Source organism: Aquarana catesbeiana, linkage group LG01 (genome assembly GCF_042186555.1).
Source record: "Aquarana catesbeiana isolate 2022-GZ linkage group LG01, ASM4218655v1, whole genome shotgun sequence".
NCBI classification, from domain to species: Eukaryota; Metazoa; Chordata; class Amphibia; order Anura; family Ranidae; genus Aquarana; species Aquarana catesbeiana.
In genome coordinates, this window is record NC_133324.1 from 388,230,829 (window position 1) to 388,243,852 (window position 13,024).

The 13,024-nt window shown below is 38.0% G+C and overlaps 1 protein-coding gene across 1 annotated transcript in view; it reads right to left on the reverse strand.

Moving 5' to 3' along the window:
* Nucleotides 1-13,024, reverse strand: part of RORB (RAR related orphan receptor B) — a 406,621-nt gene that overhangs the window by 16,590 nt on the left and 377,007 nt on the right. Inside the window, exons 8-9 of the mRNA XM_073634272.1 lie at nt 12,586-12,696; nt 10,264-10,376 (exon numbers count right to left, since the gene is read on the reverse strand). Coding sequence (XP_073490373.1) covers nt 10,264-10,376; nt 12,586-12,696 — 224 coding nt within the window. The remainder of the gene's footprint in view (nt 1-10,263; nt 10,377-12,585; nt 12,697-13,024) is intronic.

Consider the following 13,024-nt stretch of genomic DNA (forward strand, 5'->3'; position numbering starts at 1 on the left):
CCCTCCCCAAAGCACCCACCCCCCCATGTTGAGGGCATGCGGCCTGGTACAGTTTAGGAGGGGGGCGCTCGCTCGTCCCCACCCCCTTTCCTGACCGGCTGGGCTGCGTGCTCGGATAGGGGTCTGGTATGGAATTTGGGGGGACCCCATGCCATTTTTTCAGCGTAGGGGGTTCCCCTTAAAATCCATACAGACCTAAGGGACATCGTCGCCTCCCCCTCACGCTTGCCGAAAATTTGTTTTTCCTATTGCAGTGAGCGCGAGATGTAGTACCCTGCCCTTGCGTCATATCTGGTCCGTCAGACCAGCATACAGACGAACGGGCTTTCCATTAGGAACTAAGTCCGGCGGGGTTATGACGTAAAGATTTGAAGCAGGATTCAAATCTAAAGTCCGTCGGATTTCCGACCGAAACGGTCCGTCGGAAGTCCGATGCAGCCCACACACAATCGGACTGTCTGCCGGATTCGGTCTGTCAGACCAGTCTGCTCGGAAAGTCCGCCCATGTGTACACGACATTAGTGTCACTACATGTGCATTTGTGTCTAACATTCTATATTGTGGTGGTAGCCATATGATTTTACCCAGCGGTGCATTACTAATTGTGTTCTCTATTTTCACCCATCTTTTTTCACTTGTCCACTCAATTAATCGTATTAATAAAACTGCGTTGTAATATTTTTTAAAATCTGGTACTGTTAACTCTCCTTGCCATTTGTCTTTGCTTAATACCAAGAACTGTATTCTCGGTTTCTTATTCTGCCATATAAACTTTAGTATTATTGTTTTTAGAGTCATAAATTATGTATATAGGGAGATCGGCAGCAATTAATATATTCATGATTTTGGGTAATATTACCATCTTTACAATATTTATTCCTCTTATCCAAGAGAGAGGCCTGGTTATTTTTTTCATTTACATTTTTATTTTATTTAATAGAGGGATATAATTTGGTCGATTTTTCCTAGGATGGTGTTAGTTTTATTCCTAGGTATTTTAATTTTATTTTCCTCCGTGTAAATGGGAATTCCCGTTGTAAGGCCTGTTCTTCGTGTTTACTCAGATTTATATTCAAAATCTCAGATTTTGAGGGATTGATTTTTAAATTTGATAGTTCTCTGTAATATTTCAATAATTTCATTAAACTTGGTAGTGTTATCCTGGGATTTGAGATGTAGAACAAAAGATCATCCGCGTATGCCACTATTTTGTGCTCCTTATCTCCAATCTTTATACCTCCTATGTCCAAACTATCTCAAATGGCCAGGAGGGGTCTAGCAACAGTACAAATAGCAGGGGTGAGAGGGGACACTCCTGCCTTGTTCCATAAAACATTTCAAAGGGTAGAGATGAGGTCACGTTAATCTTTACTTTACTGTTGCTGTAGGGTGGTTATATAATGTTTTAATCAATTGGACCATCCTTTGGTCCTATTCCCATTGCTTCTAGTGTGTTCATCATAAATCCCCAGTCTACCCTGTCAGCAGTTTTTTCAGCATCCATTGACAGGAATAGAACTGGGGATTTTCCTCTGCTAATTTTATGCAGCAGGAGTACTGTTCTCACCCCATTATCCCTTCTCTCTCTTCCAGGTAAAACCCGACCTGGTCTACATGTAATTTCAAGGTTTGTTGCACATTTAAAGGTAAAGTCCAGTAAACAACCTTTTATTAGAGATATAATGTTAGGTTCAGTTGGGTATTTCCCTTTAGAAAATACTGATTTCACCTTATTTCATCCTTTTTTGCATCTCAGTGCTGCAAATCTCTTAAAGCCTCTTTGCAGCCACTTCATGTCTACATGCATGCACACCAGTAGCATCTTCATGTCATTGCTCAGGACTAGCTTACTGATGATAACTAGGAAAGAATATGATGGTGCAGTGGGAACGTATAGTCTTTACTGGAGGTGCATCTGACATGATGACAACATATTTAATTAACTCAGAGATAAGGACATAGCGCTGAAGTAAAAAAATATTATAATATGACTTTTACATTTAAATTAACATGTTAAAGATTTTAGATATTTTGTTTACATCTATTCTAATGTCATGTTCCTGTTGAAAATAGCACTGTTCTATGCACTTGCATAGTTATGGTGTTCTACATTTCTACAGTTACCTCTGCCTGTAGGTGATGAAAATCCATTTAAGGCCTCATGCACATGGGGCATCTAAAAAAGCCCCCTTTAAACGCCAGCATTGCTGGCAGGAAAAATGAGACCTATAAACGGGCTAAAAGCCACATATTGCATGTAAATTTATACAAATAGAGCATTTCAGCATAAATGCATTCTACTGACCAGAATGTTCCTCTGGCCATTGGAATGCATTTAGACGCATCCGTTTTACACACATCGTTTCAGCTCATTTAGACGTGTTGAGGTGAGGGTTTTTTCTGTTGAAACTCTCCTCTCAAGAATACCCCTTTCATGATTTTTTTTTCTGCCTGTAAACACTCCTATTCTAATATGCCTACATGAACACATAAGGGAAGATTTACTAAAACTGGTGCACTCAGAATCTGGTGTAGATGTGCATAATAATCAAACAGCTTCCAGGTTTTATTGTCCAAGCTGAAGTTAGAAGCTGAGTGGCTACCATGTACAGCTGCACCAGATTCTGAGTGCACCAGTTTTAGTAATCTCCCATAGAGTTGCTGTTACAGGTTTAAAAAAAAAAAAAAAAAAAAAAAAAAAGCTCAATGCCTGTTTAAAAGGCATTTTTAACGCTCCATGTGCACGAGGCCTTAGTCAGTTTGCAGTCTCCAAATAATAAAAGAGAGGGAGCTGTTTGGAAATGGTATCTATACGTGCTTAACATATTAATCACTTAGGGACCGGATAGAACTTCCCCCTCAATGACCAGACCATTTTTTGCAATACGGCACTGTATCGCTTTAACTGACAATTGCGTGGTCGTGTGACGCTGTACCCAAACAAAATTGACGTCCTTTTTTTTCACACAAATAGAGCTTTCTTTTGGTGGTATTTGATGACCTCCGAGTTTTGTTTTTTTGTGCATTAAACAAAAAAAGAGCAACAATTTTGAAAACAAAAAAATATTTGATACTTTTTGCTATAATAAATATCCCCAAAAAATGTAAACAAAGAAATTTCTTCATCAGTTTAAGCCGATATATATTCTTCTACATATCTTTGGTAAAAAAAAACGCAATAAGCGTATATTGATTGGTTTGCGCAAAAGTTATAGCGTCTACAAAATAGGGAATAGATTTATGGCATTTTTATTGCATTTTTATTGTTTATTTTCTTTTTACTAGTAATGGCGGCAATCTGCGATTTTTAGCAGGACTGCGACCATGCGGCGGACAGATTGGACACTTTTTTACACATTTTTGGGACTATTGACATTTATACAGCAATCAGTGCTATAAAAATGCACTGATTACTGTGTAAATGTCACTTCTAGGGAAGGGGTTGACACTAAGGGGCGATCAAGGGGTTAAATGTGTTTTCTCATGAGTGTTTCTAACTGTATGGGGATGGGACTGACTAGAGGAGGAGACATATTGCTGTTCCTGAATAGCAGGAACAGACAAGCTATCTCTCCTTTTCTGACAGAATGGGGATGTGTGTGTTTACACACTCTCCTGCTGGCTGACATTGCGGCCGCCGGTCACGTGCATTGGGTCCCCCACCATGCAGCGGGCGCGCACGCGCCTGCTAGAGCTGTTAAAAGGGCCGATGTACAGCTACAGCGATTCGCGGCAACGAGGCAACCTGCCGCAGTATAATAACAGCGGCTGTTCGGCAAGTGGTTAAAGGAGTATGTAAACTCAAAATTTAAAAAATGGAGCCTTTTGTATACCTTCTATTCCTAATTGTGTCTTATTGTTCACTATTTGACATGGTGATTCTGGAAGAGGTAGCTTTCTCCAGAGCCTCCTGCCATAGGGTGTTAATGCCTTTTTACAGGGTGTTAATGCAGATGCAGCATGTCACCCTATAAAACATATTCCTGCTTAGAGCCACAAGCTGCGTGCTTGCACGTTCAGTTTAAATCCTTGCATAGAGAGCTGCCTATTCATCTGTCCTCTTATACTGCAACTAAAATTAAAAATGGTGTCTTTGCTTGAGGGTTTGAATCCACCATCTACAATTCAAACTTAAAGATGAATGATATTTACACACTTAACTCGGTTCAATAGTTTTCCCATAAGTGTGTTTAGTCGGTTGTGTTTTAGACATTTATATATAGGCAAGTACCTGAGGTCTAGCATACAGATCCAGACCCATAATATAGTGCATATAAATTTTCCACAAACATTAAAAGCAATTTACAATACAGCTGTCATGTAATATATTCTAACTTCTTTACTATTGTTCAGATACAGGTATGGGTTTTAGCTTCAAGATAAAACAGGCTTAATCAATAAGGCCAAACAAAAAGCCATGGGAATTTGAAAAGTACATTAGCAACTAGTCAGTTTACTATAGTCAGATCAATCTAGAGATGACTTCTGATTTTTTGTTATGAGTTACGGTGTTTCTCACATTATCACTGCTCTTTGCACAGATTGTGTAGACAACTCTGCCAGGAAGAGAGGGCTCCTCTGAGGCACAGAATCTTAAAGTAAAGGAGGTTTGGGTTCTGATGCATATCACTGCCAGGTCACAACCTCAGAACTGCCAACAACAAAGTACTAAGTTGAAATGCAAGAGTGTAGTCCATAAACAAGCTATGTCCAGGACAAGGGGTGTTTAGGCAAAACTACAAGGCAGACATTGACCAGTGCAGAAAGTGTCAAAGGAGAGGCATAACAAAAGTAAAGGTCCTTTCACAAGGCCGACATATAAACTACAATAAGCAAAACACAATTAAGAGGTGCTAGAATTTCAGTTCTTATTCCAATAGGTCAAATGCAAGAAGATCTTCGAACGAGCTTAATGGCTCTGGTAAGGCAGCTCTTAAACACGCAGGCCTCCATCAATGGGTACCCAGAAGCAGCTCAATGTATAGACCTACAAAATAGATTTAACTGCCACTGACTACCGTTATAATTTCAATGCGGAAAAGCATGAAACCAAGGAGATTTTGCACCATATCAAATATATATCCATTTCGTTATAGTTTCCTTTGAGTAGGAATAAGGGGAGTAGAAATAAGATCTGGAGAGTACAAAGTATCAGCTTACGCTGACGATTTGTTATTTTTCCTTTCAAAACCCCAAGAATCCATTAAAGAAGTGATGCAGGAGGTGACAAAACAAATACCCTTTATTTCTGGAATAGGAAATCTTTGTTTTATTTGGGAGTACATATATCTGCGGATGTAAAACTACTATATAAACAAAATTATAGTCCCTTACTTGCCAAAATAACAGAGGATTTGCATAGCTGGAAAGGAGATATGTTAACAATGTTTGGGAGGATCAACACCCTTAAAATGAACAAAATACCTAGATTATTATACAGTATATACTGTACACAGTACCCATACCACTCCCCCAAGTATTTTTTAAAAAGGTACGTAAAGAATTCCTATCCTTCATATGGAAGAATGGAAGAGCTAGAATAGCATATAACATGTTACGCAGAAGGAAAGAGGAGGGAGGATTAGGGTTGCCAGACATTGCAATGTATTACAGAGCAATGACTCTGGTACGCATACTAAACTGGTGTCATGACTCTGAAAACAAAGCATGGATGTTGATTGAAAAAAAGATGTCAGAAAGGGATTTAGCGGGGGTACCGTGGATACCAGCCAAAGACAGGGGACTATCTAAATGGACATCTCCATTAACTCGAAACACACTGGCAGTATGGGATAGAATAAATAAAACGGGTAAATATGCTCCTAAAATATCTCCTTTAGCCCCATTGGGGGGTTATCCATGGTTCCCCCCTGGAGAAGAAAAGGGAGCGCTAGGTCCATGGGAATCAGGAGGAAACACAATGTGTTTAAGATATGCCCCCCTAGGCACTCTTATGTCCCAAGTAGAACTGATATCATTACAAGGAGACATGAAGATGGCAGGATGGAGATATAACCAAATGCAAAACTTTAAAAAAAAAATAGAACACCAAATAAGGCCCCAAAATACATGAACCACATTTGAGAAGATGTGTATGAAGATATCAGAACCTAATCATTTATTGTCATAGATGTATAAACTAATGCTTAGCAAACAAGAAACCACAACACCATCATTTATTAAAGAGTGGGAAAATGAACTAAACTGTACATTTACCCTATCACAAAGAAAAAAATTAATAGAAGTAACACACTCATCATCTGTAAGCTCATCTATTCAGGAAATGTCATACAAATTTTTGACTAGATGGTACACAACCCCGGTGCGATTAGCACAGATATATCCAAATGCACATATTTGTTGCTGGAGGGGATGTAAAGATAGGGGTACATATCTTCATATTTGGTGGACATGTCCTAAGATCAAGGTATTTTGGGAAGAAATAGCCCCATGGATCAAAAGAATGTCAAATAAATGTATAGAATTAACACCAATACATTTCCTGTTCCATGGGACTATTGGATCCACAAGATCTTATAAAAATTGTCTCATACCGCATTTACTAAATGCAGCAAAGAGGTTAATATCCAGGTACTGGAAACAGGCTACATGCCCCACATTAGGAGAATGGAAAAGGGAGGTGGAGGAGATGATGGAGGCAGAAAGGTGGGTTTATAAGACCAGAAATAAACGGGACAAATTTGAAAAAATATGGGCAAAGTGGGAAAATTGATAAGGTGTTAGATAAAATTAATTAGAAGCCACTGCCGGAAGTCAAGACAAACTCTAAAGGGGAGTTTGATAATGGGGAAAAAAAAGTAGGGAATGATCCACAACATTTTCTGGAAATTTTTTAAAATTTGTTATAATGCATTTATAAATGAGGGGAGGGTTTACCCCCCTATCACCCCCCCTCTTTTTTTTTTTTTTTTTTCTCTTTTCACACATAACAGGTCAATAATATATATAGAGCACTAATATTTGAATAATTTAAATAAGTTTTATAACACTTTCATAAAATTGGAGTTTTGGGTTTTACTTTCTTTCACGTGTAATAAGTTAATGACACATATAGAGCACAGCACTTGAAAGAAGGTCTTTTCCCTATCTTTCAATTTTTTTTCCCCCTCTCCTTTAACACGTATTAAGTCAACAATGTATATAGAGTACAATATTGGAAAATCTTAAATTATTTTTATAGCACTCTTATAAAACTGGGGCTTTTTTTTTTTTTTTTTTTAGGGTATGGGGGAGGGAGTGTAGAGGGAGCCATCCCTGTTGTTGGTGTGTATATATAAACCAGGATATTGAATATTGTCCTCTGTCTTGGGGAGATGAGTCATGTAACTGTTCATTGTAATAAGAGAAAACGTTTAATAAAGAATGATTAATAAAAAAAAAAATAGTTTCCCTTGAGTATATTCAAGTCCTTACTCCATTCTTCTAAGCCCTGATGACAGGGCAGTTTTGTTGCCCTCAAAGCACATTGGTTGTTTTTATGTGACTGTATTATGAACAATGAAGGACACTTTGGATTCTTTCACTCTGTGGTTTGGCATCCATTTGTATGTCTATACTTTGATAAGAACCACAGTATCCAAAACAGAATCTAGGTTCATAACAAAAAGAGCACCGGATGTAAAAAATTGGGGATTCAAATAGAGAAAGAAGCCTTGAGTTTGTAGGGTTAAATCAAGTTTTTTTGGATGCAACTTGTCCTGCTCAGGTCCATTGGAACTACAGACAAAGCAGTTAAATCCCTCCCTCACTAAGGGAGCAGCTTTTGGGAGGAAGAACTTGCTTAATGATGCCTATACACAGTTCATTGAGCAGACCAAACAGTAAGCTGCAAAGGAGCTGCAAATAGAAATTAACAGTGACACTTTTCTGACTATGCAAACACAGTCTTTTCTTGTCAAACACTGCGTTTATTATTAAAAAACAAGCATTAACAAGAATATCTGTTGACATGAGCTCTTCAATCTAAACATGAGTAAAAACATTATTGGTCCAGTTACCTTTGAACTATACATAAATTGTAGTCTGATGTTGCTGATGCAAAAATATTTTTCCTTGGAAGTCTTTATTTTACATGAAAGGTTGCGATTAGTAGGGCTCAAGGTATCAGGAAAAAAAATATTTGTCTTAAAAATGTAGTGTGCTGGGTAATAGGTAAAATGTCATGAATCAATGAAAAAAAGGAAGCCTGGTGAGCTTAACAGCACTTTAGCCAGTGCACTTTCCAGATACAGAACGTTGTTATGCTTGGAATAGATGGTAACTGGTTGACTTGCTCCTTCCAATTTGTACACCACAAAAGCCAGAATGAAAGGGAGTATTTCCCGATCTCCAGTGGACTAACTCTTTGGAAGACCAGTGCTTTGGGTAATTTTAGTATAGAAGGAGAATGCCTATACCACTTCTGCATTTATGTAATCAACAACAACGTGCAGCAAGCAAGCATCACAAGGGCCTCTCTATGCTAAAATGTTTCATAACATTAAAACGATTAGAGGCAAGTGTAGTTAGAGCCAAGACAGCCCAACAGAATATGGTTTATTGCTCTTGTTTCAATAGAAAAACAAAGGTATTTAGCATTTAGTAACCAAAGCCTGATAAGAAAATTTCAGGCAGTACTGGATATGATGAAGTGATATCTCTATCAAAAACATATGGGGAAAATATTTGGGGAGGACCTCACATAATAAACATGCATTGATTCCTCAGTAACTAGAAGTAGCAGCTTCTGGAATGAAGGAAAAAAACATACTAGAGCTCCATCATTACTAGCTCTGTACTAAATGGTGACAGATATAATTTTGTTTATTGAATGAGATGAAGCTGTATTTTTTAAAAAACCACATGTTAGGTCCTAAACTATTAATATGTCTTTCTGTGAAGCACTATTACAATGCACTGAGCAGGCTACATTTGAAGTCACATTAGGCTTGGGTGTTCCTGATCAGCATTATCCACAAAACACAGAGAATGATGCCTGGGTCCTTAGAACAAAATGTGAGAACTGTGAGTGTATTTCTTAAAAATCTGTTTAAAAAAAAAAACAGATCATTTAAAAATAGTAACTCTGTCAGGGCTGGGCTCAGCCCTTCCTTCTCTGAGCTGGCCGCTCAGCTGTCGGTTAATTGCCAGCTCCTATCTCTGCACAGTGACCCGCCTGTTGATAATATCCTGCTCGTCAGTCCTGCTTACTTAAGCCATCCAGCCCAGACGATCTCTGCCTTCACCTGGTCAATATCACAGAGATTCTCTCCTTCGTGCCTGTTAAAGACTTGCTTGGCTGACGTTCCTTCTGGCTTCAGATCCTGCTTGCTGTTCCCCTATGCTGATTCCTGGCTTCCTGATTTTCCGGCTTGTCTTACTATCCGTTCCGATTGCCGAGCTTTGACTATGTTTTGACTACGTTTGTAGTATTTACCTTTATTATTAAACAAGTGTGATTTAACTGCACTTCTGTCTCGGTCTGATTCATGGTTTCTGGCAAACTCAGAGGGCTGATTATGTTCCTCGGAGGTCCACATGACCAATACTAATGCACTGGTTATGCTGTCTCTTTGGAGGGCTAACAATAGGAGACTGTTTAGGTAAAGCACTAACACTGATCACATGACCAAACATTGGATAAAGGTGATATTCCCTTTTTTTAAGGAAAATGTTATCATTTTAGGACTTTTCCAAAAAAAAAAATAATAATAATTTCTCAGGGGTGGGTCAGTTTTTATATGAATTTATTGTCAATTTTAACTTTAGGTCTGCTTTAATGATAGTGGTAGGTTAGTTGTAAAGTAGAAAAATATGATTTTATAGTGTGATTTTATACTGTGCATTAAAATACAGCTAGATAACCTGCTGGAAGCACTATGACTATGTCAAAGCATTAATCATGTGATCTGTCAGGGGAGATTGGATTTTTCCTGTAATAGATATAGCAGTAAGTACAGTACAGTTGGGTTGAACTGGATGGACATGTGCCTTTTTTTCAAGCAGATTAACGATGTAACAAGATATCTATTTTTATGAGTATGTAACTTGGGCAATAATAGTCAAAATGGTCTTATTTTTGCTCTGTTGGGGCTGTAAATAAAATAAATTGTGGAGAAACAATAAACTACTGCCAGATCTAATTTTATTGCATAATAAAGTGTCTGTCATTTTCTATTAGAAAAAAACATATGCATAATGTAGAAATCTATAGCCAAAATGAAAAAAATTAAGCCAGCCAAAATGGAAAAGACTGCTGCTTACCTTTGCCAGTGTCTCATCATCTAGGTGGTTCTTCTGAATCACATGCTGAAGTGCAAAATAAATTCTCTCTTGAAGCTTTTGGACTTTCCTCGGTTCTATCAGCCACGGTCGATCTAATATAATACATTAAATACAGAAAAAAATAATTTTTGGGTCACATACCTGAAATGCAATGCACAGCAGCACAAGTTCAACAAAAGTATGACATTTTCTGCTGAATACTGGACCATGACCTCTTTGGTTTCTATCTCAGATAAACAAACTAATATGCTCCTGCATGTACAAAATATCTTTAAATTGTGTAAAAAGGTATTCAAACACAATATGACTGTTTTGTGTTTAACATGACATCCATGGTATGTTTTCAATACTTCCCTACTATATTCACATCAGCAGCCTCTATGTTCCTCTTCAAGTAATAACTAAAACATTAAAGAATGAAAGCAGAATATGATTTTGCCTCTGGTGGTAATATTCAGAATGATGTAAGGGATTTACTTTTTGTGAAAAAGATGACCTCCCACATAGCCAGGAAGGGGACATGCATTTTTAGTTTAACTGAAAAATTCATGAAAAGATAAAGAAAGGAAAGAATGCTGTATCTGTGGATCTGAATTCCACTACCTGATCTTTGGAACAGATAGGGTGCATCGTCAGTAGGGTTCTCAGTATTCACAATTTTTAAATTAGGAATAATTTTAGAGAAAATAAATACATAGAGAAAAGGGCACTAAAACTGTTCAATGCATGGCGGACTGCCCCCTAGAAAAAAAGGGGTTGATGTAGGCTTGAATTAGGACAGGGTTGGCTATCAACAGTAACAGCCAGATATGTTGCCAAAGACATGATTCCAGTTAGCTTCTGATTATCCATATCATGTGGCAGTAAATAGAAATAGTTGTTTGAGAGTTGCACGTTCAAATGCAGCCCTCTAACTATTTATTTTTTTCTGTGACTCAGTGATGCCTATAAACAGGGCATAGCGATTCTGGGTCACAGAATTCAAGGAAGTAAAAGTGTTGGGATTACAGAATAAATTTACAAACTTTCAAGTATATTCAGATTAACGGGAGTAGGCTAAAAATAATTGAAGTACAATGCAGAAATTAATATTTTATTCTACTGTTTGACAATAGATACACAGTAAGAAGTATTTTGTGGGTATAAGGACTGTGGTATATGTGTGCAAGCAGATTAAAACAGTGTTTCTCAAACTTTTTCCAGTCACACATTTCATAGCAGAAAGTAAGAAATACTGTTTTTTTTTTTTCAAAACTGTCAGTCTTTTTTTGTTTATAGCGCAAAAAATAAAAACTGGAGGTGATCAAATACCACCAAAAGAAAGCTCTATTTGTGAGAACAAAGGGACATACATTTTATTTGGCTACAACATTGCACAACCGCGCAGTTGTCAGTTAAAGTAACACAATGCAGTTTTACAAAAAAATGGCCTGGTCATGAAGGGGGGTAAACCTTCTGGAGCACAAGTGGTTAAAGTCCTTGAATGTGTGTGATTGAGCACTGCAATGCTAAGCATTTTAGAAATCTAACCTTTTCATAATAGTGTACAGTGTATGCAGATTATATACATTGTATTTTTGTCTCACTGAGCTGATAAACTCTGCTCAGCATTGGAAGTTAACAGAGTTGCAGAGAAGAAGAATCTTCTTTCTGGAAAGACTGTAATGCCGCGTACACACGGTCGGACTTTTCGTCTACAAAAGTCCGACAGCCTGTCCGACAGACTTCCGACGTACCTTCGGCGGACTTGCGGCAGACTTTCTTACGAACGGACTTGCCTACACACGACCACACAAAAGTCCGACGGATTCGTACGTGATGACGTACACCGGACTAAAATAAGGAAGTTCATAGCCAGTAGCCAATAGCTGCCCTAGCATGGGTTTTTGTCCGTCGGACTAGCACACAGACGAGCGGATTTCGGGGTCCGTCGTACTTACGACGTAAAGATTTGAAGCATGTTTCAAATCTAAAGTCCGTCGGATTTGAGGCTAAAAAAGTCCGTTGAAAGTCCGGAGAAGCCCACACACGATCGGATTACCAGCCAGCTTTAGTCCGTCAGCGTCCGTTGGACTTTTGTAGACGAAAAGTCCGACCGTGTGTACGCGGCATAAGAGGGTCGGAAGAGAATGAACTATGTGTGCTAAATGCCCCTGTGTGACACCTTCATAAACAAGTATGCTAACACAGTAACACTTTTCGAGAATACTTATAAAAAAAATAAACATTTTCTGGAAAGAAATGAAAGGCAAGCGACATGTATAAATAGACAATATTTGCTAATAGCATGATAATTAGTACCTGGTGATATTAATACGGCTGCAGAAAACAAGGCAATTTCCTCTTCTGTTAGCTGGAGGGAACATAAACTCTTTGCAAAGTCAAATGCTTCATTCACGAAATCATCAGAACCTGTAGGCCAAGGAAAGCAGTGTGAGAGGGAGAAGCTAATCATTGTGCAGTACTGTTCACAACACAGCTTGCCATCATGTCGCAAAAAAACAGGTGCTAGTAGAAAATAGTATTTTGGTTAGTTAAAATCTCCAATTTTCAATCGGTATCATGTGGAGAGAGAAAGAGAGAGAGAAAAAAAGACTAGATCTAATTGGTTTTTAAAATAGATTTTTTTTATATGTGTATATTACTGTTTTACCAGAGGTTATGTTTTCTCATGGAAGTGCAGCACAATTTAGCTTTGCTTTTATTTCAGTGTAATTGACTGAATAATTGAAATGATATT